At 56.7% G+C, this 24501-nt stretch overlaps 1 protein-coding gene across 1 annotated transcript; it reads left to right on the forward strand.

Moving 5' to 3' along the window:
- Positions 1-16402: 16402 nt before the first annotated feature.
- Positions 16403-23652, forward strand: SERPINE1 (serpin family E member 1). Its single transcript, XM_059414600.1, has 9 exons — positions 16403-16561; positions 17196-17461; positions 18000-18233; positions 18722-18916; positions 19516-19714; positions 20652-20752; positions 20871-20957; positions 21527-21610; positions 21958-23652. Exons 2-9 carry the CDS (start codon positions 17197-17199, stop codon positions 21993-21995), a joined length of 1203 nt encoding a protein of 400 aa, XP_059270583.1. The 5' UTR covers positions 16403-16561; position 17196; the 3' UTR covers positions 21996-23652.
- Positions 23653-24501: the final 849 nt, after the last annotated feature.

Raw genomic sequence — 24501 nt, forward strand, 5'->3', positions numbered from 1 at the left:
AGGTCAGGGTGGCTGTGCCCGCCTACCACTGGTCTCTGCTTGTTTTCTGGTTTGGAGGAACCAAACAGGCAGCTCTGGGCACCTTCTAGCATGCACGGTGGGCCCGGCAGGGCTGGGAGGCATCGGGGCTCTAGGGATGTCTGCCTACTGGCCAGCCCAGCCGCTCTGACCTTGTCTCCAGAGCCTTGGCACCAGCTGTGCCAAGCCAGGAGGGAAAGGCACTTCACCCGCACAACCTCAGGCCTCCCCATGGAAGACAGAATAGCAGTTACAGAGCACCCGTCTACCTGTGCTTCCTCCCCATCGGCTTCCAGAAGCCCCAACTCCTACAAAGTAGACATCATTAACGTGATTGGACAGAGACCCCGAAGGTGGGGACGCTTGCTCGGTTGGGATTCTGACTCCAACCCGCTCCGACTCCCAAGCCCGTGTCCCTCTTCCTGCATCCGTCAATGACAGCTGAATGGAAGGCGATGAGAGGTTCTTTCCTAAGCTCACAGACCAGGCCCTTGTCCCTATAATAGGTCTGGAATCTAGACACAGGAAGGGAAACTCAGAGATGCTTCTGAGCATCCCACCGTCTACAGCTGACCGGCGGGGGTGGGGACGGGGCGCCGGGCTGGGGGTGGAGGCAAGATGGAGAATTAGAGAGAACTGAGAATGTTTTGAGTGGCTTGGTGGGGAAGTAGGGGGTGGCGGTCAGGGCCCACCACTGCTGCGGTGACAGCCTGAATAAGAATTCCACAATTCATCATCGAATGACTCAGCCCGGGCTTTGGACCGGCGCCTCTCTGAACCCCGGGGAGCGTGACTCAGCAGCTGAGGGGGCCGGGCGCAGGAGACACAGCCGCAGTCCATGTGAGCAGTGACTGTGGGGAGAACGGCCTGTTCCCAGCTCCAGACCCCAAGGTGGAGCGTCTGCCTCTGTGGTCAGACACACACACACACACACACACACACACACACACACACACACACACGGCCTGGGGTTCCTAACCATGCGGCCGAGTCTCCTCCCTCAGACCTGGGTTTCTCCTAGTCCGCCGTTGAGAAAGCAGCCCCAGAGATCGTGGGGCTGTCCCCTTTCCTCCCTGGCCTTGGGTCTGCAGCAGGATGCCAGGGTCACAGATGCTAGGGGCGTCCCTCCCCTGCACTGTGCTGCCGGGGTGAGGCCAGCCTCCCTCTAAGGGCAGCAGAGGCCTCACTGTACGGCAGGGGGAGATGGGCACATGGCCCAGGCTGGGCACACGACTGGACAGATGGTCAAGCATCCTGCCTCACTGCTAAGGGCAGGGGAATGGGGCTCTCTGGCCTTGATTTCGCTCAAGGGTCAACTCAGAAAATGTCTCTTCCCCTCAGACACAGAGAACCATCTCCCCTTAACACTAAGGTAGGGACAGACCGTCCCTACCCCGTTTTGGCAGAAAACAGCCAAAGCAAGGCAAGATGGACCAGCCCCCCCCCCCCCCCGAATCCAGTGGCTGGGGTAGGACACCGAGGCTGTAGGACGCCACGCAGGACACACAGACCCGCTTGTCCCTGCCAGCGACCCCGATCGCTCTCTCACCTTGGTTACTCACACGCAGCCCTCTCCTCCCCAGGACAAGAAGTCCTGATTCACACGCAGCATTCCGCGATCCGGCGTTCGGTAAATATTTGTTGGGTGAAAGAACAAAGGAGCGAATCAGGGCTGGAAACTAGTCACTGTTCCTCACTTGGGACGCAGTGGCGGGAGGAGCAGGTGACACCGCGGCCGGCCGGCCCTGGGGCTAAAGAGGTTTATCCCTCCTCCTTAGAAGGGAGGCACACAGAAGTGCGAAGTTACCCAAATTCTGGGGGAAAAGTAACCCCACTCTACTGTCCTCCCCCCCACCCCCCAGTCCTACCAACTTCTACGGGACTGTTTCATTTCATCGCTTATCCTGGTCACTGACTGCTTGTTTCCTCTCCAGTTTCCACCTGGGAAGGAGGCAAGCCCTAGAAGGACAGGGCATTTTGCCTGTTTTGTGCGCTGTTCTATCCAAGCCCACAGTACAGTGCCTGGGATACAGTAGATCCTGAACAATGAAGGAAAGAACGAACGCTACCTTTCGAGCGTTTCCTCTGAGCCGGGTCTCTTCCTACCTGCTCTGCATTGTGCCTGTATGACCTCATTTCGTGCTCTCAAAGCTTCTAGGAGGCAGCTATTACTATCATCCCTGGTTCAAAGATGGGGAAGTTGAGGTTGGAGATGATGTAACACGGACAAGATCGCTGAGAGCTGGGCAACGGCCTGGGTAGAGGCCAAGGCCAGCTGTGGCTTGTCTGGGGTCAGCTCTCAATCACCCCCTCCCCGGCCTGGGGGGACGCTGCCCACAAGGCCTTCCAGGAAAGCCAAACCCTGCTCATCTAATCCTTTTGGTTGATGTCTTTCCCTATCACTCTTCCTACTGACTTCCCCATCACCCTGTCCCACCCCCAAAAGATATTTCTGCCCTGAGATGCATGCATCACTCCAGCTTCCAGGCTTTTCCTGGCAGAACCACACAGACCTCCTGACGGCAGAGAAGGGGACTAGGAAACCTCGAGCCAGCCAGGCCCTACAGAGATGGGCAGGACTGTTTCCACAGCCCGCACCCTAACACCACCCCTCTTGCTCTCTCTGAGATCGTGTGGGATGCTCCCGGCCCCAAGCTCAGGGGAGGCAGAACCCTCCCCCCCCCACCCCAGATCAGTTTCTAGGGGTTTCCTACTGCTGGGAACTGAGCTAGAATGCAGGGAGGCCCCTGCCTACTCCAGAGTTCCAGCATTCCCGGGCACTGTCTCCTCACCCGGGGCAGCTCGGCAGGGCCCAGACAGGGGGAGCCAGACCCCTCACCTCCCGCCTCACCCCCCTAGTCCTATTCTCTGCCCCCAGGCCTCTGTGGTTCTCCATCCAGGAAGAGTCTGGAAACTGAGGAAATGCTGTGCTTCAGGGCAGAGATATCTTTTAGGGGTGGCATGGGGATGGGGGAAGTCGGTAGAAGAGTGATAAAGAAAAGCATCAACCAGAAGGAATGGAGGAAGCGGCGTGGGCTTCCCTGGAAGGCCCCAAAGACAGCGCCTCCCTGGGGGAGTGACGGAGAGCTGGCCACTGGCGTTGGCCTCTGTTCAGCTCCTTGTTCCCCGGAGACCCAGGAACATCAGGAGGGGCAGGAAGCCTGCAGAGACCTGAGGGCACACACGTCCATGCTCAGGGAGACACAGCGCCTGTGTCACCATCCAGGGGCTCAGGGAGACAGCGGGAGAGGAAGGGAAAGAGGCTGGGGCGTCTGAGCAACATCGCCAAGTGGGTCGGCCGGGGAGGGGGAAGCTGGATTGGGGGTTGTTGGGGGAGAATCTGAGTCCAGATGTTAGAGAGCAGGACCACGCCTCACATATGGGCTTCTGCATGTGGCTGGGGCCGAGCATCCTCGCCAGTGTTGTGGGAGAGAGGGGGTTGTAAACACATAGAGGGGAGGCTTGCTGGGAGGGTGTTCCCAGGCAGGCTCCCTGCCAGCTTGAGCCTCATCAAAGAATCAAGTCTGGAATTTCCCTGAAGCTCATTTCCTATCATTAAACCCTCAGTCGAGGACCACAGCTGCTGGATCTGCCCCTCAAGGGCAAGTGCGGGGGGCGGGGGGCGGCAAGGAGCAGAGCCCTCCAGGAGCACCCCCGAGACCTGTCCACCTCTCCACCCAGAAGCCCCTCTCCTACCACAGGAGGTTTTATGCCTCCCCTCTGGGGTCCTTCCTCCTTTCCTCCAAGAACGGGATTCCGGATGATGAGAGCCACAATTCACCCCAGCTCTAGCGCTTATTAATGGGTGACCTCTGCATAGTTTTCTTTCTTCCCCCCCTTTTTTTTTTTTTAAGATTTTAAGATTTTTAAGATTTTTGAGAAAGACAGAGAGAAGATGAAAGGGGCGGGCCAGAGGGAGAGGGAGAAGCAGACTCCCCACTGAGCAGGGAGCCCAACACGCGGCTCTATCCCAGGACCCCGGGATCATGACCTGAGCTCACACTTAACTGCTCGAGCCAGCCAGGAGCCGCCACCCATCTCCCACCCCCACATAGGTTTTTTTTAGCCTCTCTGGACTCTGTTTCTTCATCTGTATAACGGATGCAGTGGGAGGTCGTGGGGCCCCCACATGAAGAAACGAGATACAGAATGTAAATGTACCCCAGCCAGCGCCCGGCACAAAGATGTGCAAATTCATCGTTCCTTCCTACCCTCACCCCTCAGGACCATGTGCCTTTCCCCACACCTTCTGGGGACAAAGCTCTGGGGCTGACCTGTTTTCCTCCCCTGCCCCTCCATGCACCCATCCATCAGTCCACCATACAGAAGGCATTTCCTGGGCCCTTCCTCTAAGGGACCAAGGCAAACAGCCAGGGCAAAATTGTCGAGGAAAGACACGGCCAGTTGGGCAAAGAGGCGGGTGACTTTACTGGGGACGTCCATCGCGGCCCCTCTGGTTCCCTGCTAACGCGTGCACACCGTAGACAAAGCCAGCTCAGGGCCAACTGACGGCAACAGGGGCATAAAGACCAGTGCTAGGAACCAAACGCCCGCGTATTAATTCACTGATAGAGACACGGACCCCAGGCACCTGGATGCGTCTCTCCCGGCAGCATCAGAATCGAATGGCCGAGTATGGGGTCAGAACAAGGCCTGGGCATGGGATGATTTCAAAGACTGGACGATAGCCGGAGGCATCCACACCATCTCGGGACAACCCAACCCCACGGCCTGATCCCTGAGGTTTTTGGGACAGAGCACCAACTGTCCCACATTACCTAGAGAGCGGGCCCCAAGTTGGATCTCCCTGGTAGCCCTATTCATAATGAGGGGGAGTCTCCCCTCTGTTGGCATCCCTCCGCCAACCCACGCAGAGGACAATGCAGTTAGGTCCCTAAAATCATTTGCAATCTTATCTGTCCTGAGATTTTCCCAGGTCTCCTTAATTGAATTTGGGATATTTACAGACAGACAGTCTCCTAGGTAATTTCTACATAGGGCTAATATCCTCTCCTAACCCGTGTTTCTTCCTAATTGAATTCTCAGAAGGCAATGTTAACTTCAAGGTACTTGGCTGTCAGGCCCAAAGTACCACCCCCGTGGGGCAGTATTAAGGCCCAGAGGAGGAATGTGTAGATCCAAACAGTTCCTACAACTACACGGTGCACCACCCAGTAGGGAAAACAAAATCAACACGGGTGGTACAGTTGAAGAATGAGCCAGGGCTGAGCGGTGTGTCTGACTGTGGGTCTGATCTTAAGAGCGTTCAAGTTCACAGGAGAGCAGCTTAGGGTGGCCTGGAGGAGGCTGGGAAGGCTTTGGGGGAAAGGGAGGATCCAAGCTCCCTTGGGAGGCTCTGTGAAGGGCTGATACACATAAGAACGGCAGGGGAGATGGGTGAGAAAGTGGGAAATCAGGTGACAGAGATGGTGGGGACAGATAGAGCAGAAGATCCTGTCCCCATCATGAATGCCTTCCCACTTGCCTTCTTTCTCCCACTGTTCCTTGTATCTTCCCCAGACAGGAACGGGGTTTGTGGAGAAGCCCAGCAGACCTAGGGAGGCCCCGCAGTTAACACAGACCTGGCAGGTGCCCATCCCCCCAACCGCCCCCCCCCCCCCCCCCCCACACACACACTTCCTTTTCCCCCACCTGCCTGCCCTGCCCTGCCACAGAGCTAACATCCACCAGCCGGAAACCGTACAGAGGGCAGGCAGGGGAGCCTCTGCCCCGGACTAGAAGCGGCAGCCCCTCGTCTTCCACCTGCTGCCCTGAGTGTGGGCCTGATTCAGCCCGGAAGCCAGCTCAGTGTGCCAGACACAACAGGACCTCCTCCCCTTACCTACCGTCCCTTGGGCTTCGCAGAAATGATAACGGGGAGTTTCCGAGTCAGGGGCTTTCCATCTGGGATCCTCTGCTGCCACCCACCTCGGCCACTGCCACAGAGTGCGTGGCAGGCCACTTCCTGAAAGGATAAACACTTGAGGACCCGGGTCCCCTGAGGCTGTCCTAAGAGTCCAGCCTTCTTGATACCTCCAGAGCCTAACGGGTTCCGTCAGCGCTGGTCTAAAGCAGGAGCTCAGAATGAGACGGCCTCCCGCTACATTTCCTAGACCCCAAAGCTCTCCTCTTGGTCTCTCTGTCATTCCACTGGTGTCCCTTCTGAAGGAGCAAGACCTTGGACTTGAGACAATTGCCCTTCTGCTTTCCCAGACCGCCGATCTTTGACAGGGCTGGCCTGTGCAGGGTGGAGGGCGCGGGAAGAGGGAGCGGTCTCCAGCCGCAGGGCCCGAGCTCCCGCCGACCCTGGCATGACCCACGGAGGCCGTCTGGGTCTGGGTCCAGCCCTCTAGGGTGGTGAGCTGTACTCTGGGAAACACGGAGTGCGCCTCAGGGAGCCAGCTGTCGGTTCGGGCTGTGAATAACGGGGGCCTCATCACCACCCCAGAGCTGCAGGGCAGGAGTACCCAGCACCGGGACTGACTAAGAGAGCAGGTCCGGACGGGTGGGTGACAGGTACGGCTCAGGGAGGCTCCGCCAGGCACCTACACGCAGGGCGAATCCGTCGGCCTGCTCTCTGGTCTTCTCCCTGCCCAGGCCCTTCCTTCTCCCCACATGACTCTTGTTTCTCCAGACTGACACCTCCTCCCCGGTGGGCCTCTCCACCGTGTGCCTCTGCCTTAGCCCAAAGGTCGGGTCCCTGGACCTTTCACTGTCTGCCCCAGGCCTCAGATATCCCTTGGCTGGATGCCTGAGCTCCCGGATCACTCAAGAAGCATTTGGCACACCTCTCCTTGGAATTTATAACTGCCTTTCTCCAGAACAGGGTCGTAAATCCCTCCAGGGCCAGAGCCCTGGCTCCAGCCCCAGCACCTCTACCTGCCCCATGGGCAGAAAAGGCAGTAAAAGCTGCTGTCCATGAAAGCTTGCAGGCGACAGCGAGGATCTCGGATAGAGGCATCCTACAGATCCAGCTCTCAAGCTGGAGCTCACAGGGGCCTTCCTGAGTGTTGCACGTGTCCCTCTTTGAGGTATTTGAGGCCCGTTCTGGCTCCTCTGGCCCTGAGGTTGAAGACGGTCCCTCCATGCCTGGGACCGGCCAGCTTTTTATCTCCTCTCTAGCCTTTCCAGCTCACCTCCAAGTCCAGCCTGAAGTCCAAGGTCAACAGATAACCAGACCACAAACAGGAATGGCGCCCAGAAACTGCTAACAGGGCAGACGGGTCAAAGGGCAGCAAGGCACGTCCTCTTCCCCAGCCCTCTCCTGAGGCTACAGCTCCCTGTTCCCAGGTGGCCCAGGCTCAAGGCCTTGGGGAAGAATGTCGGGCGGATTCTTCCTAATGCGATGAGATCCCTTGCCTTCCAAAAGCCACCTCAGAGCCACAAGGGTCTGAAATTGCACACCATTCACAGGGGGGTGGGGCAGGGAGGCGTGTCTCAGGTTATAATCTCAGTCCCAGAGAGCCTCTGCGCCGAGATCCAGAACATCACCATTCCCAAGCAAGCATGGCCGGAGAGAGTGTGACGTCATCACAGGGACAGTGATGTCTTTGCAGCTAGCCTGGAGACCAGTTTCTTGCACAGCAGCAGCTCTGGGGGGAAGGAAGGAGTCAGGTGTGGGAAGGGGAGCCGTGGCACCTAGTAAAGGAGAAGCCTGGGCCCATCCTGGGTTGGGGGTTCAGCGGAACAGGTGGGCAGGGGACCCCAGGGGGACAGCTGAGGCACTAAAAAACAGAATGGAGGCGGGTTGGGAGCTGGGGTTGCTGGAGCCATCTCCTCTCATGAGCTGGGTGTCCTCGAGCAAGAGCTCCAGCTCCCCTGTGGGTCCAGACAGTGCCACTCCCGGTCTCTGAGCTGGCTGAGAATGAACGCAGGTACTGAGCATACAATAGGACCACGCAGACAGCCACCTTTCTGCACAACCTAGCCATCAGTACTGCTGCAGCTTGGGGAAGGGAGCCCTAAGCCGCCCTCCACCCTGGCCTCCTTCATCCCAATAGAGCCCCCATGGGCTCTGAGCTCTGCAAATCCTGCCCTAGAACCTCGAGTTGTCTCGCTTGGTTCCTGGCAGTCCACTGGCCATTTGGGGCGGGGGCTAGCCCAGCCTCCGTAGGGCTGGCCTTCTTTTGCCAAATGCTCCTTTAGTCCTGCCTTTGGCTTCCCTCTGATCCTCCTGACCTTGGCAGGAGATCCTGTTTTTCCCCTATAGACGCTCATCGGCCTCAGAAGGCCAGAAAGGGGGCCAGGGACCATTTCTCCCAGTTGTCACAAAGCAGGACCCAGACCTCTCGCTCTCCACACCAGCACCCGTACCTGGCAGACAGCTCACGAGGGGGCTTCCCCAGGCTGCGGGTTGTTTACCTGCTTGGGGCACGAAGGCCCTGTCTTGTTCCTGCCCCTTGCTCTCTGGAGGGTGACTCTGTCTCCCGTGAATTGTTTTCTTTCCGGTGGAATTTTGTTCTTGAGGACTCAGTGTTCTGTCTTAACCACTCCGCTGCTGCCACCACCGCCAGGCCTCACATCTCGGTTTCCTCCTGTCCAGACAGTGCTGGCCACCGGCCAGGACCTCGACCATTCGTGGCGAGGACAGGGGTTGAGGACAGCGGAGGGGGAAGCAGGAAGTGGGAAGCTGAATTCCTCCTTGGTCAGGGCTTCGGGCCTCTTCTGCGGGGCCTGCGGCGTGTCCGCCGTGGGTGGGCGAGCCCTCCCCCTGCAGGGGTCTGTGTGAGCCCAGCGAGCAAGCCTGGGGTGGACAGACGGAGAGGTTTCACACAGATCGGGACACACCCTCCAACCTGGGACTTCATAATCCCCAACTGGTTTCCCCTGAGATTTGTTGCAAGAGCCCCCGGCCCTAAAGGAGTCAGGGAAGACTGATGGGCCAAGACTGAAGCCGGTCTCTAATGGGATCGCAGGGCAGGGGGTGGGAGGCGAGGTGACAGGCAGGACTGCCCAGCCTACGCCAACTCCCCTGCCCTTGGCACTTCCTGTGGGGTTGCACAAAGTCAGAAGAAGGGGCAGGTGTGGGTGCGGGTAGCTCATGCCTCCCTCTTTCCTGCCCTAGACGTTGGCCCACATGGCAGCCCCAGGAAAGAGCCCAAGTCCGATTTCCGGGGAGTTAAAGGCAACCCGGGTCAGCCTGCCCCGCCAGGTCCGGAGCCCTTGTCAGGTCTGAACTGCTTCACCTTGCCACCCTGGCTCCCCTCCCCTCTGCAGCTCCAGCTCCTTCCCCCAGCACCCCTACCCCGAAGGCAGAGCTGATGTAAGTTACTGCTATTTCCCAACACACTTGGGGGGGGTGTGCATACCAAGACCCCCCAGGCAAGGGACTCAGGAGGAGGGTGTCATGTATTTCTGGGTCCTGGACGACAAGGGATGGCAGGCACTACCAGCCCTAAGCACCCGCTTCAGATCCAAGTTCTTAACACATTGACCTTGCTTTCATCACGTATCCACGGGAAGCCTGGTCCCCTCCTGCCCGCGCTAGACATGGGCCAGAACCCTTGATGGCTCTCCTTGCGCCAGTGGGGCTTTTGTCCAGTCCCATCAGCTGAGCTTCTGGGGTTCCCGAGGGCCTGATTCACTGGCCCCCCTCTGGCACAGGGGTCCCAGCCTCTGCTTGAGAGCCAAGTGGCTCAGGAGAGGACACACAGGGAGAAAATTTAAGAATACAAGTTGTTTTTATTTAAAGTAGGCTCCATGCTCATCATGGAGCCCAACGCAGGGCTCGAACCCACGCTCCTGAGATCAAGACCTGAGCTGAGGTCGAGTGAGACACTTAACCGATGGAGCCACCCAGGCGCCCCAGGAAGGCAGGATTTAAAGTCAGCTGAAACCTATGGGGCACTTTCTCTGTATGGACAGAGACACTTGATCACTTCACCATGCTATCCTTTGAAATGCTAACAGCGCTGTCATGAAAACGGCATCCCCCTCCCCACTCTGCAGAAGAGAAAAGTGGAGGCTCAGAGGGACCAAGGAAGCTGCCCAGATGCTCCTGCTGGTCCTCGGGCCACATCTGCCTCTTTCTACAGAAGGCGTCTGGTTCTGAGTCGTGGCGCCTGTCTTAGGGAGAAGGAGGCTCTAGGAAGGAAGTGTGATAACCAGAGCCCGCAGCATCTGGTTGCACGGCTGAGCATCAGAGAACCCTGTGTTGAGAGCAAGCGTGCTGTGCCCATTCTCCCGGACCCAGCTGCAAATCCTGGGAAGGTTAGGAGGAGGGTCGTGGGCCCTGGAATAGCCAAGCACGCCAGCAGCCCGAGTGCATCACAGCTCATCAAGTCAGCTGCTCACTGAGCAGCCCGGGGTGACTCAGGGGGAAAGACATGCAGAGAGCGCCTGCTTCCATATGGCAAGGAAGCAAGGGAGAGGAATGGCCAGTGACTCGGGAGGTCCCTGACTCTCCAGTGGCAAATTCCATCTGGGCGATATCACGCAGGCTGCTTCATCCCTGGGGCCTCTGCCACCCCCAGGTTCCCCCCACTGACCTGGGGTCACCGTCTCTCTGGGCATTCACTCAGGGGAGCTGTGGTGTCCGGAGCTCGGAACCAAACCAGACTAGAACAAGTACATCTATTTCAAGGATCTAGAAGGCGGGTGCTGAAAGAGCAGAGGCCTGCTCCTTTCTGGGAGGACGAGAGAGAGAGGCAAGAAGCCTCAGCCAGAAGAGAAAAAAACTGGTCCCTGGAGAGGAAGGCGCGGAGAGAGGGTGGGGGCATTTTCTTCCCTTTGCCCAAGCAGCTCTGTGCCTCCTGCGCACACCCCATCCCTCTGGACCTCCCTGCTTCCCCGCTGCCGAGGCCAGGCTGCTTCTCCCTCGTAAACCAGCACCAGTCCCTCTGGCTCCGGGGAGCCTTCCCCCCACATTCGAGCCTGCGCCCTGACACCCTGGCCCACAGCTTGGTATAGAGACAGTTGTAGCTTTTCATCTAATGATCGTGTACACATTAAATCTGTCCCAGCGTGGCCGTTCCTTCAGGCAGCGAAGTGTCTCTTGCTCGAAATCACACTAGCTAACACTTGTTGTCAATAAGTATCTGGCCATCTCAGAGGAGCCAAGATTCACACAACAGGCCGGGTGAAATAAAACAGGATGTGTCCAGAGAAAGTTACAAAGGGAGTTTCAGGAATTCAGAGAACGAGGAACAAGTTCTGGTAAGGAGGAGAGAAGTGAATCAGAGCTGGACAATCTACATACGTGAGTGAAGAAAAATGGAAGGTGGCCCTAGGGTGTCCCTGGGGTGCCCCACAGGCCTGCACGGCTTCGTTCTCGCTGACACCAGCAGACCCTGCGGTCACAACTACCCCGGCCACTGTACACCCCACCCTTCCCTGTTCATCAGACTTCCTCTTGGGGCCCCACTGGGCCCCACTGGCTCCCTCTGCTGCTTTCCCCCAAGAGAGGAGGCTCACTTTTGCCTGAGGGATGTGGGGGTCTTGGTGCTCATTGAACAGCGACATTATGAGAGAGCCCCCAACAGGATACGGCCCCTCGGGGCCCTCCCAGGACATAAAAATCAATGAAACATGGCGACAGCACAGTAGGCTTGCTGAGTACAGACATGACCGTGGGACAGGGGAAGTGTGCCCAAGGGATGAAGAGTATGGGAACCTGACAAGGGACCGGGGACGTGGGTGGCAGAGAATGGGTCAAGAGGGCCTTCTAGAAGAGTTGGTCAAGCTCTGTTGGATTTTTTTTTTAATACAGATTTTTAAAAAGATTTTATTTGTTTTTTATTTATTATTAATTTAATTAATTAATTTATTATACCGATCACAAGTAGGCAGAGAGGCAGGCAGAGAGAGAGAGGAGGAAACAGGTTCCCTGCTGAGCAGAGAGCCCGATGCGGGACTCGATCCCAGGACCCTGAGATCATGACCCGAGCCGAAGGCAGAGGCTGTAACCCACTGAGCCCCCCAGGCGCCCCAAGTTCTGTTGGATTTTTACCTTCTGCTAAAACAAGCTCCCCTCCTTCCTTGCATGCCTCAGGGGTCAGGACAAGCTTCGAATGTCAGGAAGATCCACATGTGACCCCATAGGCCAGAGAGCAACATTTTCCTAAGATCTAAAATCGGCAAAACCAGCCAGAGGTTCCCCATCAGGCAGGGGGCGGCAGTGGGAAGATGTGACCCAGAGTACACGAGGGCATTTGACAGTTGATGCCAACACTTGCCCCAGGCCAAGGGAGGCGAACAGAACATCTAACGTCAAGGAGCTCAAGTTGTATCAAGATTAACAGCTTAAGCTGTCTAGGTTCCTGTTCTGGTTCTGTCCCAACCAAGCATGGCCGGCTGCCACTTAGTGAGAGCCTAGAACACGCCGCATGCTCACAGGCAATATTTAGAAAGGTGGGAGTCGTTCTCAGCTTCTCTATAAACTGTCATCTACGCACCTATCTAGGAAAAAGAAGACTGACGGGCACCTGGGTGGCTCTGTGGTTTAAGCCTCTGCCTTCGGCTCAGGTCGTGATCCCAGGGCTCTGGGATGGAGCCCTGCACCTGGCTCTCTGCTTAGTAGGGAGTCTGCTTCCCCCACGCCCCCGCCTGCCTCTCTGCCTACTTGTGATCATTGTTTGTCAAATAAATAAATAAAATCTTAAAAAAAAAAAAGAAAGAAAGAAAAAGGAGACCGAAGCATCTGTAGGTTAAGTTGTGCCTGAGGACACATAGCCAGCAAGGCGTCAGATCCGCGTGTCCGGGTGGGTCTGTCCTTGGCCGTGACTGCTTTTCTCCTCCACTGGATGGTGCCCTGTGGCCTCACACACTTCACGCCCCCTTTGTAGACCACAGGGCCCATGCCTGCAAATTTGAAGGACCAGACTAAATGGTTCCCAGTGTCCCCTGCTCTGAAATACTGGGATAGAATTGCGGAAAAAAGCAGCCGCGGACAAGCAGGGCTGGGGCTAGGTGGCGGGTTGGGGCTTCTGCCTTCTTCAGGCCGTAGGTTTGTAGGTTTATCGGAGTGTGAGGAAAGAAAGCCAGCAGTGGCCAGAGAAGGGGAGGGGGCTGCGGAGGCAGAGGAGGGGACATCGGGCATGGCACCTGTGTGAGAACGGACCCTGGACACGCCAAGAAGGCACGTGCCTGTCGGGGTCCCAGGGGCATGATCTTAAGTGAGGAGAGGCCTGGAGACAGGCCACTCACCCCAGCTCACTCCGAGGAGAGGGGCAGCGCCAGGCTAGCCCAAACACAGGCTATTTTTGGCTTTGTGTTGTTTGGAAAGCAACCAGGCCAGAAATAGTGCTGTGAGTTAGAAGGACCCTGTCTTTCTCCCACCCCCGGCTCTCCCAGTGAAATCACCAAGAATCGGCAGGGCAGGCCCCAGCATTCCAGGGAGCCTGTGTAACTGATAGGGGGCAGGGCTCCCCTCCCCACAGGAAGACTCGGAGCAGAGCATTTGACTGTAAAAGGGCTTCTGCAAGAGGAGAAGCCAGAGAAGGGGGGACTGAGTCAGAGCGGAAGAGAAAGAAAGGGGGAAAGTGGGAGAGAGCTCCCGTGGCTAGAGCAGTAGTGGAAACCTGTTGAGAAAGGGTTGAACAGGGAAGTCAAGAAGCGGTAGAAAGGGAAAGTGGAAAAGCCAGTGGAGGGCAGGTGTTGGGAGAGCAAAGGGGACGCAAAGAGGAAGAGAGGAGAGCAGGCCCCGGGACAGCTGGAAGGCAGGGGTGAGGGGTGCGGGGAAGACCCGCTGCTCTGAGGCCAGAAGCGAGCCGGGGCTGCTGGGGTCTGTGGGTGGGGGCGTGGGGGACAGTCATGGAAAATGTGACTCTGGTCTAGTCACGAACCACCTGCTGGCGGACAGATGGCTCCATCTTTCCCAGTTGGCTGGAACTGAAACTTCCCCAGAAATTCACAGTCTTATAACTCACCCCCTTATCTCTGACCCTCTGGGAATCAGAGATCAAGCAATTTCAAAAGCAGGGACTTTTCTCCTTTTGTCTGTTTGATCCCTTACAAAAGAGCTATGGCTTGAGCAAGGTCAAGGCTGTCCGCTTGGAGTTCAGGGAAAGGGGGGAAAGTGACAGCCCCTTGACTCAGGATGGATTCTGAGAAGGGTGTCACATGAATGTCTGCTGGGGGACCGCGGGGGGACCTAGCTGCACCGAGACATGTGGAAGGTCTCCAGAGAGCAGACAGGGAGGAAGCAAGGCCTGACCACACAGAGGAGTGACAGTGACCTAGGTCAAGTCTGGGTTTGGTCATCTAGCAGCCCTAGCTCCTCAGAAAGTCAAAGGAAGAGTCAGAAACCCCAGCATAGGACCTGGTGACACTGGGCCTTGCCTCAGTTTCTAATTCACACCCATTCACACCCATGACTGCCTTCGTAAAGTCAGCCTTCGTGGGGCACCTGGGTGGCTCAGTGGGTTAAGCCTCTGCCTTCGGCTCGGGTCATGATCTTAGGGTCCTGGGATCGAGCCCCGCATCGGGCTCTCTGCTCAGCGGGGAGCCTGCTTCCTCCTCTCTCTCTCTCTCTGCCTGCCTCTCTGCCTCCTTGTGGTCTCTGTCTGTCAAATGAATAAATAAAATCTTAAAAAAAAAAAAAAGTCAGCCGTCGTAAACTGCATCCCCGCTCTTCCCAACGGGACACAGAGCTGCTCCCCTCCAGGCCTGGGAACAGAGGGTCTTTGCTGGAATGCCATCAGGATCATCCGTCAGGTCCAGGAGCAGGGGTGGAATCAGTCACTGCCCTGGCAGGACGCAAGCTGTCCGCAGAAAACAGCAGGGACTTGTAGGCTAAGGCCTGGCTGGGCAAGGCCAGGCGAGGGGCGACGGTTCCCAGTACGGCCAACGGAAGAAGGGAAGGAGGCTCGGCTCCAGGAGGCTCCAGAGGACGGGCAGCAGGGTGCCCCCAGGGACCCCTTCCAGTCGCATCTCCAACCACTGCCCCACTAGGTTGGGGCTTGGCCCTCCCACCCCTGACACCCGCGGCCCTGTCCCCCTCACCCTTATGCCCCCAGGGGTGGGGGGCAGGGCACTGGGGGCATTTCCTGGGGGTAGGAGATGGGTTGGGGGCTGCGCTTCTGTCTTCTCCCCTCGAGAGAGGTCAGGAGCAACCGCCCCCTCGTGCTTCACCACTCTCTCGGGGACTGCAAACCAGACCAGCGGAGGAGGACATGAACAAGAAGTGACATGGGAACGGGCCTGTACTGGAAAAGGGGGGGGTGATCCTAGCTTTCCGACCGAGGCTTGCCCTTCTCTCCTGCCACCCCCTCCCCACCTGACTCCCAGGGGCAACGGAGAAAACAAACGAGGCGGAGGCCGAGTACAAGTGGGGAAAGCCGTCCAGCTGCGGTTGCCCTTGGCATCTGCTTACTGAAAAGATCCAAAACAAATACCCCGATGCTTCCACCCACTCAAACTTCCTGTGATTCTGCTATCGGATGTCTCCATGGATACTTCCAGTTGAACCCCACCACCTACACCCAGCAAGACAGTGTCAAGGGCTTCGTGTCCCACCCAGCCACCCCATAACAGCCTGGGCACGTGGCCTGACCCCACTAAGCCCCCAGATGCCCGAGTTCGGTCCCACACACCAGCCTCTGGCCAACTCCCATCCTCTCTAGGATTGTTGGGTCACTCCTCCACCTCCAAGCCCAGTGGCCTAAAGGCGCACCCCACAAACAAAAGGCCACACATGTACTCTCTCACTAGCCGCTCCGGCCCTGCAGTGTCTGCGTCTCGAGGAAAGGATAAGATGTAATTCTCCCCAGGCTCCAAATTGCTTGCCAAGGCTTTACCCCGTTTACCCCTGGTCCCTCTCACCTTCCATCACCCCACCCAGCACACTCAAACCCCCTCCAGACACAGCTGTTGGCACACAAGAGAGCCCAGGGGGCACCTCGAGAGTCTGGAGACGTGGGAGAGTCAGCTGTGTATCATCGACGGGCTGGCTGGCCCCCAGCAGGGAAGAGGGAAAAAAACGGAAGGGAGTCCTCTGTGTGCTCCTGTCCTAGACAATCATAACCCAGACAATCAGAGGGCACGCTCCGCTGGGATGAGGCCAAGAGGAGGGAGGCAACCCGTTTCTCCGAAAGAAAAGGAAGGAATGTAAACTGCTTCCCCCGTGCAGTTCATTGCAAACACAGGGTATCTGGGGCCGTCTGGCCCTGCCAGGGGTCAAGCTCGCAGATCATCTCCAAAAAGAAGGGCACAGGCAGGGGGGGCAAGTCCAGGGAAGCCCTTGGGCCAAGGCCAGTAGGGTTTGCTCAGTTGTTCCCGACCCCCCTCACCCACGTACACACACAGAGCAGCACGCACACACATGCCTCAGCGAGTTTGGCAGAGGGAGGTGCAGAGGGGGCCTGGCCGGACTTCCAGATCCAGAAAGTGGGTGGGGCTGAGATGAGTTCATCTATTTCCTGCCCACAGTGGTATAAAGGGAGGTAGCAGGCTGCCGAGGAACACAGCTGCGTCTGGCTGCAGGGCCAAGAGCACTGTCAAGGGAGCCACACCCCCTCTGGGGCAGCAGAATCGCCACCGTCAGCAGCAGCAGCAGCAGCAGCAGCAGGACAGACCAGCAATCACAAGGCACCTTTGAGAACTTCAGGTAAGAGAGAAAAAAACCAGACCTCTCCGTCTCTTCCTCGGATTGAGGACAAGAAGGCTCCTCTGCGCAACACCTCCCACGACGTGCCCTCCATCCACAATCCCCGCTTTTCCTCTTTTCCCTCCACTGGAGACCTGCAGATCTGAGTGCACGTAAGCCGGCGGGGCCCGACCCACAGCCCCACCGCCCAGAAACAAGGGCCTGGATTCTCTGTCCTTCTGCATTAGGACTCCCCGCCCTCCTCTGGGAAGGGGCCTTTCATGCCTGCAGACTTGAATGAATGAATAGTGGTGAACATTAGAAGAGAACTAAAAGCATTATGGAAATCAAAGGCAGTATTATAATTTAGCCTTCTGTCCTCCCCGCCCCTCCAAAGGGAGAGACACTGCAGGGCGCTGCTAGGGGGCTGCTGGAGTCCCACAGGTAGAACCGCACCTAGGGCTCCGTGGGGCTGATTCGGAGGGGAAAGGCTCAGAATCGGGGCCCTCCTCAGGGTCTCTTCCTTGTGTTCACGCATCACCCGCCCACGGCAAACACAGGGAGCCTGGCCCCTGGCAGGGGGGCCCGTCTCCCCGCCCCACCCACGCCTCTTCCAGAACTCTCGCCTCACCAGATTCTTTTCCGCTTGCTCTAGGATGCAGATGTCTACAGTCTGCCTTGCCCTGGGCCTGGCCCTTGTCTTTGGTGAAGCATCGGCCTCCTACCTCCACAACACTCGGGCAGCGGAACTGGCCACAGACTTCGGAGTGAAAGTGTTTAAGCAGGTGGCACAGGCCTCCAAGGACCGCAACATGGTTTTTTCCCCCTATGGGGTAGCCTCTGTCCTGGCCATGTTGCAGCTGACCACAGCAGGAGAGACCCGGCAGCAGATCCAAGAGGCCATGCGGTTCCAGATTGATGGTGAGAGATGGGGCAGAGCGCGGGGTGGGCGGGTGCTCACCCTGTCTTCTTGGGACAGGGGCATCACCAACCAGAAGCAGGGGGAAGACCAGCCCCGGCTGAGCCAAGTCACCTCCTGTGTCCCACCTTCCCTGCACACCTTCATCCCCCGTGGACCTGTTTCCTCATCTGCAGAGTAGGGACAATAAAATTATCTCCCACACAGAGCTGCCGTGAGGGTTCCATCGAATTCTGCGGGTGAAATGTTTCTCATTGCTATTGTGCCGATAAGAAAAAAAAAGTAGCGTTCATGACTTAAAAGGAGAGAAAAATCTTCGAACCCACAAAAGGGTGGGGACCTGAGATTTTTTGAGGAAAAGAGGGAGATGAAGAAGAGGTTAAGATTCGGAAGGGCATCTCCGTCCAGAGGTCCCCAGGAAGCAGAAGAGCCCCATTCAGACCGGCAGGATTGGGCCTCTCTCGTGGGGGAAGTTGGCCCAAAGGGGCGCCCTTGGCTTAACATAAGCTAACGTGTCCTCTCTGTCGTGTCCGCGCACAGAGAAGGGCATGGCACCTGCCCTCCGCCAGCTGTACAAGGAGCTCATGGGGCCGTGGAACAAGGACGAAATCAGCACGGCGGACGCCATCTTCGTCCAGCGGGATTTGAAGCTGGTTCACGGCTTCATGCCCTACTTCTTCAGGCTGTTCCGAACCACAGTCAAGCAGGTGGACTTCTCAGAGGTGGAGAGAGCCAGGTTCATCATCAACGACTGGGTGAAGCAACACACAAAAGGTGAGCCGGCAGGGACAGGAGGCCCGAGGGCCCGCAGAGGAAACAAACCCCCAGCACCCCAGGGTCTCCTTGTCAGCGTGCTCCTCTCCGTAGACGGGTCAGGCGCTCTAGGGATCAGAGCATCTCTGTTTTCATAAGTAGGCCCTCCCGTGGGCTATCTCTAAGGGTGCTCCAAAGGGCTGTGAGATGAACAAGAACACAGCTCTCCCAGACTACAGCTTAGGGAGCAAAGCAAGAGAAGAGCCAAAGTTAGGGAAGACTTCTCTCTGCGTCTGATCCCAGACGGGATCCCAGCAGCAGAGCGTGTGCTGGGCGGGAAGCTCTCCCGAGATCCCTAGGAAGACAGAACAGGTTGAACACAGCTAGCCCCACTCACTTACACCCCCAGTCTGCCTCAAAGACACACATCCAATCTGAGAACTGAGGGAAACCTGCTAGTAGCACTGAAACCTATCTGACCCGTCACCGCTCACCTGGCTTTCTGGCAGGCATGATTGGCGACCTGCTGGGCAGAGGGACTGTGGACCGGCTGACGCGTCTGATGCTGGTGAATGCGCTCTACTTCAACGGCCAGTGGAAGACCCCTTTCCCCAAGTCGGGCACCCACCACCGCCTCTTCCACAAATCTGATGGCAGCACCGTCTCCGTGCCCATGATGGCTCAGACCAACAAGTTCAACTACAGTAAGTTCAAGACCTTTTTCCAAAAGTCCCAGCACGACTATACCTCATCCCCCTGGGGGCAGGGGGATCTCCTCCCAGGGAGGAGAAAGTCCCGAATATAGCCCAGCTTTGCCAAAGACTCCTCAAGCAGGAGCTGTTTAGCTGGAGCAGCCAAATGTAGCTTTAGCTTATGCATGACAAAGCGGACATCCAGAAAGTTCCTCCAGCCCACATATGACCCCCCGACCTCTGTCTCCAGTCGAGTGTTTCCAGTATGATTACAAAGGGGGGCTCACAAAGCCTACAGGGGGAAGGCCTGTACAGGTGGACGTTGAGTTGAAGGAGGAAAGAATGTGGATGAATTAGTGGTTGGGTGTGGGGGACGAGGGAGTGAAGGCCGAGAAGCCCTAAAGGAGACAGGGTAACCAGACGACACTGAATTGGCCGAAGAGGAGGGAAATGGGGATTAAAAGCTTTGACTGGGGGAGCCTCCCAAGCCCGGGGAGAAGGCTGGCTTCCAGAAAGGGCAGAGGAGACCAAACTCGTTGAAAACCCAGTGCTGGGTGAGGACCAACAAAAGCAGAAGCCATCAACAGTGCGCCAATCCGGTGTCTTCGCAGCCGAGTTTTCTACCCCCGACGGCCATTATTACGACATCCTGGAACTGCCCTATCACGGAGACACGCTCAGCATGTTCATTGCTGCTCCCTATGAAAAAGACGTGCCTCTTTCTGCCCTCACCAACATCCTGGATGCCCAGCTCATCAGCCAGTGGAAAGGGAATATGACCAGACGGCTCCGCCTCCTGGTTCTGCCCAAGTAAGTCACCCCTGGCTCTCACCACTCTTGCCAATCCCTCCCCCAAACCCCCTCTATCTGCCCCCTCCCTTCCCCCAGGGCTCCCCGCAAGGCCCACCTCCAGTTTCCCAGATGTGACATTTGCAGGGCAGGGACATGTGTGGGAAGCTGATGGGAAACACTCGGGCCTGGGTTTGATTAAGATTCCGCTCATCCTCCCTCCTCCTGTTTCTACTGGAGGGCGGCGGGGAGTCTTTCTAGACCGTGCCCCCACCCTGGCCACCCTCAGCATACTGGGTCAAAGCCAGCCGAAGAGAAATGGTGGAGGTGGGGAGCCAGACCGGCCTTTGAAAGACCCTTTCCCACCCCCCTCGGCTCAAGTCAACATCCAAACAATGGAGACAAAAGGAGCCCGAGCAGCTTCTAGCTGGCTTCCAACAAAGGAGATTTTAAAAATCCTTCTGCAGAAGCACAGAAGGCGGAGAAAGCCGAGGCTGGGTCATTCCAGAATTATAGGGAAGCCTCCCACTGCGCTGACCCCAAATTTCCAGATGCTGTAATGCCAGGCTTGGGGAAAGGGGAGAATTTCACTGGTTTGAATGCTCTTGCCCCGCCCCCACCCCCATCCCTATAAAGTGAAACCCGGAGGGAATAAGAGCCCTGATGGGAAGCAAGGGGAACCCAGAGCTGGAGTCCTCTTCAGAATGAGCTCCCCGGAACACAGCCTGCAGACCAGGTTCCGGCAAAGAAGGTGGGGGCCGGCCGGGAGAAGGCAGACAATGTTCATTTCTGGTAGACCTTCCACACAGATTTGAAAAGACCAGCGCCCCTCCACTTCCACATCTGTCCCCATCCTGTTGGGCCGCCAGCCAGGCCCGGAGGGGGCTACACTGGCAGGGACTGGGAGAAGCTACAAGGGGAGGCCCGAGCGTGAGATGTTTCCTGCTCCTGTGTCCAGGTTCTCCCTAGAGAGCGAAGTCAACCTCCGGGGACCCCTGGAGAACTTGGGGATGACGGACATGTTCAGGCCAAACCAGGCGGACTTCTCCAGTCTTTCAGGTAGGAGATTTTCCTTCGGCTTTCTTCTGCTGGCAGACTGGGGGGGTCCCAAGGGGACAGAGGGGGTGTGTCTCTGAGAACCCCAGCTGATCTGCCCTGGGATGTGCTTGGGTTTCAGATCAAGAGGCCCTGTACGTGTCGCAGGCGCTGCAGAAAGTGAAGATCGAGGTGAATGAGAGTGGCACGGTGGCCTCCTCCTCTACAGGTGAGTCGGGCTCAGGTGAGGTCTGGGGGGGGGGGTCCTCCGCTCAAGGCTTCCAGGAGGGGCCTACATCTGGGATGAACCCCGTGGCCCTGCTCTACCAGGCTCCCCTCACGAAGTGGCACCCTCTCGTCGCCCTGATGCCAAGGGCATCGCCCCGACCCCAACAGAGTTTCTCAGCCTAGAAAGTGGGTTCACTTGGCCTCGGAGCCCAGTCCCTCACCCGACGGCTCCAGAGGTCCCTTGAAGGTGAAAAGCACATCCCCCCACCCCGCAAAGGAAGCCTGGCTTCTTCTCCCAGTGGCTGGTCAGCTTAAGGAACTTGCTCACCAAGACGCTCTACAAAGGCTTACATAAATGGCTGTTTGTGAGGAGCTGACAGGTCTCGGCGAAACTCCTGGAATCAACCAGGCCTCTGAGGATCTCCCTCAACTGTTAAGGCTCACAGCCAAGCCTCCTAGACACCCCCCAAGGGCTACCACCAGAAGGCCGGTGTCCGGGCATCCCTGCTGATCAGTCCAGGCGCCAGTGCCCAGTCCCTCTGTTCTAGAACCTTGTTCCTTCTCTCTTAGCCATCATCGTCTCAGCCCGAATGGCCCCTGAGGAGATCATCATGGACAGACCCTTCCTCTTCGTGGTGCGGCACAACCCCACAGGTGAGCCGAGGCCGCGATGCTCCCCTGCCCTCTCCCCCGGGCCCCGCGCCCCCGCCCCATCTTCTTGCCTCAGGCACCAGTCTAGACAGGTGTAGACACTCCCTCCTACCCCGGGAGGACTCCAGACAAAGAATCCAGAGCTCTGGTTCACCTCCTCCACTCAGGGACAACGCTCTGTCACCAACAGAGCACCGTGCCAGGACCCCAGCCCTAGCTTAGTCACAACAGCAGCTGTGACTCCTAACAGCTCACTCACGTTCTCACATCTCGGTTCATCCATAAACATGGGGCTGCGTGAGCTGTGCCTTTTCTTCCTGTTCTCATCTCCCACGCATTTCCATCCTCAGGAACGGTCCTTTTCATGGGCCAAGTGATGGAACCCTGACCGCGAGAACAGCAGCCCTCATCTGGGACAGAACTGGAGATACATCCAAGAAGGAACTCTAAAGGATAAAATATATATATATATTTTCATTAATTTTTCTGGAGAAAAAGAAGGCATTTGCCCTTTAGGGAAAAACAAAACAAAACAAAACAAAACAAAAACCAAAAAAAGGTAAATCTTTCGAATCTGCATGCCAGACCTCAGCCTCTCCCAGGAATGGCGAAGAGGACCTTTCAGTAAAACTCCACGGTGGAGCCCCCCGGAGAGACCTCCGAAGCACAGCTCGGTCTCCACACCAGACTGTAAACCTCAGACAACCACTGGCGCAGCTGCTCTGCCCATCCGGGTCTGCAGACCTGGACCCCGCCGAGACCCCGGCAGGATGGCACCCCAAGGCTTGCGGGAGCTTTTGTGTGCTTGGTGGAAACGATTTGTGTTCCAGGCACGTAGCTGTCACTCTTGCACTGTCTGCCACTGCTGAGGAGGCTGGCGGCGGGCCAAAGAAGGCCAGTGGGAGAGGCACCCTTTCTGTTCCAGGTCTGCGCCGCCCCAGATCGGAGGGTCTCGCGGCCCTGGGCGGAGACCCGCCCTGACCTGGCCGTCGCCCTCCCCAGAAACAGTGTGCATATATTATTTTGGAGTGTAGGTGACTTGTTTACTCATAGGAGCAGGTTTCTGCTTCCCACTAACTTTATTTTGCAGGAATGGAGGAAGAGAAGTGAGATGCGTGCCTGGTTCTTGGCTCTAATCTCCCGGTGGGGACGGTGGGATGCCAGGGGTGTGCTTGGGTATTTAATCACATCCTTGTCCTTGTGTGCTTGTGAGAGAGAAAGAGGACTCTCAAGAAAATCGTAGTCTATGTATTTGCTTGTCATGTTCCCTGGTGGTTTGTGTCTTGCCTCTCAGGAGTCTGGCCCCTTGACTAGCTGCCCCTCTGGGCGGCAAGCGTGGTGGGGCCCACACTGCCCCCTTGTGGCTTCCTGAGCCCCGTGGTTCCTCTCCCGTCCTGGCCCTTCCACACCATGGCGAAGACCCCTGCCAAGATGATCTAACTTTAGGGACCAAAAGGATGTGGTGGGTCAGAGAGACTACAGCGAGGACAGCGTGCTTTCAAAATTTTCCAATATATTTAGGAACAGGAGAGCAAGGGGCTGCACGACCTAACAGGACAGAACTTTCCCCAATTACAGGGTGATTCACAGCCGCATTGGTGACTCACTTCGATGTGTCATTTCCGGCTGCTGTGTGCGAGCAGTGGACACGTGAGAGAGGGGGAGAGAGATTGAGAGAGAGAGAGGAGAATGAGAGAGACCACGAGCTCGGACTTAACTACCCTCGCTAGATAATCTTTCTGAAAGCCAACGAGCTAGGGGGCATGGTATGAAGACCCAGTTTGTTGAAGAATTGCGCATAGATGTTGAATGAATGAATGTAACCCAAACAGGACCCTGACCGCCTCCCCCCCAACCCCCCCATCCCTCTTCAGTGAAAAATCTTTGTTCTTTGTTTGTTTGTTTCTCTTAATGCACTGGACAGTGACAGCTACACACAGTCCCCATAAGGATACCCAAGTGTGGGGTCCAACATTCTTGAAGTTGTGTTGAATCATATGCTTTTTCACTTTTGATATATAAACAAGCAAAATATTTTTTAAAAATAATAAAATAAGTTAATTAAAATATTCCAAAAGAGTCCCTGTCTTTACTCCCCACGTTTCACGCGGTAGAAAATCAGAATCCCATCAGTCCACAGACTTCTCCAGTAAAGGGGATCTTTATGAAACGTATGCCCACAAGCTCAAGGCACAAAGACCTGCCCTGGGCAAGTCCACGGGGCTGACCACCGGGCCTCTGCAAGAAGGCACACAGGCCATGTTGTGTAGGGCATAATCCTCCCCCTGGGCGTCACCCTCTAAAAGGAAAGAGGGGTCCCCCCAACACCTGCTCGTGCGCACTGTCCCTGGGGGTTCCCATCTCGGTTCATGCCATTCCCTTCCCTGCCAAAAGCCCGCACCCCTGCACCCACCCCACTCCCCACTTCTCAAAACCCAGACCAAGCCCGGTTCCTTGACCTGGCGCTCCCCACGGGTGACCTGGTCCAGACCATTACTCTCTACCTGCCACTTAGCAAGATTTCTTTTTCCAGCCGTGTAACAGTGCTTGTATTCACGCGTGCTCTTTAGCTCTGAGTGTACCATCCCCATGTACAGATCGGGTTCCTCTGGAAACAAGGCTCTTTTGTGATATAGACTCTTAATATCCTCCTTAAAACGACATCCTGGAAAGTCTTTTATTCTGTTCCTCTAGTCTCTTGAAGGCTCTTGCCAGGGGACGTACCTCCCCCAATTAGTTTCTGTTCATATCTTCAAAAAAATAATCTTTTAAGCTGAAAAAAAATACCAAGAACTAGCTGTCGGAATTGTATGCTGTCCAGCTCCAGAACCCGAAAGACAGGCGTGATAGATCAGCCCCCGGGAAACCTAGGTCTTCTCTCTCTCTCTCTCTCT

This window comes from Mustela nigripes, chromosome 11 (genome assembly GCF_022355385.1).
Source record: "Mustela nigripes isolate SB6536 chromosome 11, MUSNIG.SB6536, whole genome shotgun sequence".
Lineage (NCBI taxonomy): Eukaryota > Metazoa > Chordata > Mammalia > Carnivora > Mustelidae > Mustela > Mustela nigripes.

What these genes read in the sequence shown, in the direction of transcription:
- SERPINE1 (XM_059414600.1), top strand. Translation starts at nt 17,197, where the DNA reads ATGCAGATGTCTACAGTCTGCCTTGCCCTGGGCCTGGCCCTTGTCTTT. An exon ending in GGTGAAGCAACACACAAAAG is followed by an intron (nt 18,234 to 18,721) that starts GTGAGCCGGCAG and finishes GCTTTCTGGCAG; the next exon opens with GCATGATTGGCGACCTGCTG. An exon ending in GGACTTCTCCAGTCTTTCAG is followed by an intron (nt 20,753 to 20,870) that starts GTAGGAGATTTT and finishes CTTGGGTTTCAG; the next exon opens with ATCAAGAGGCCCTGTACGTG.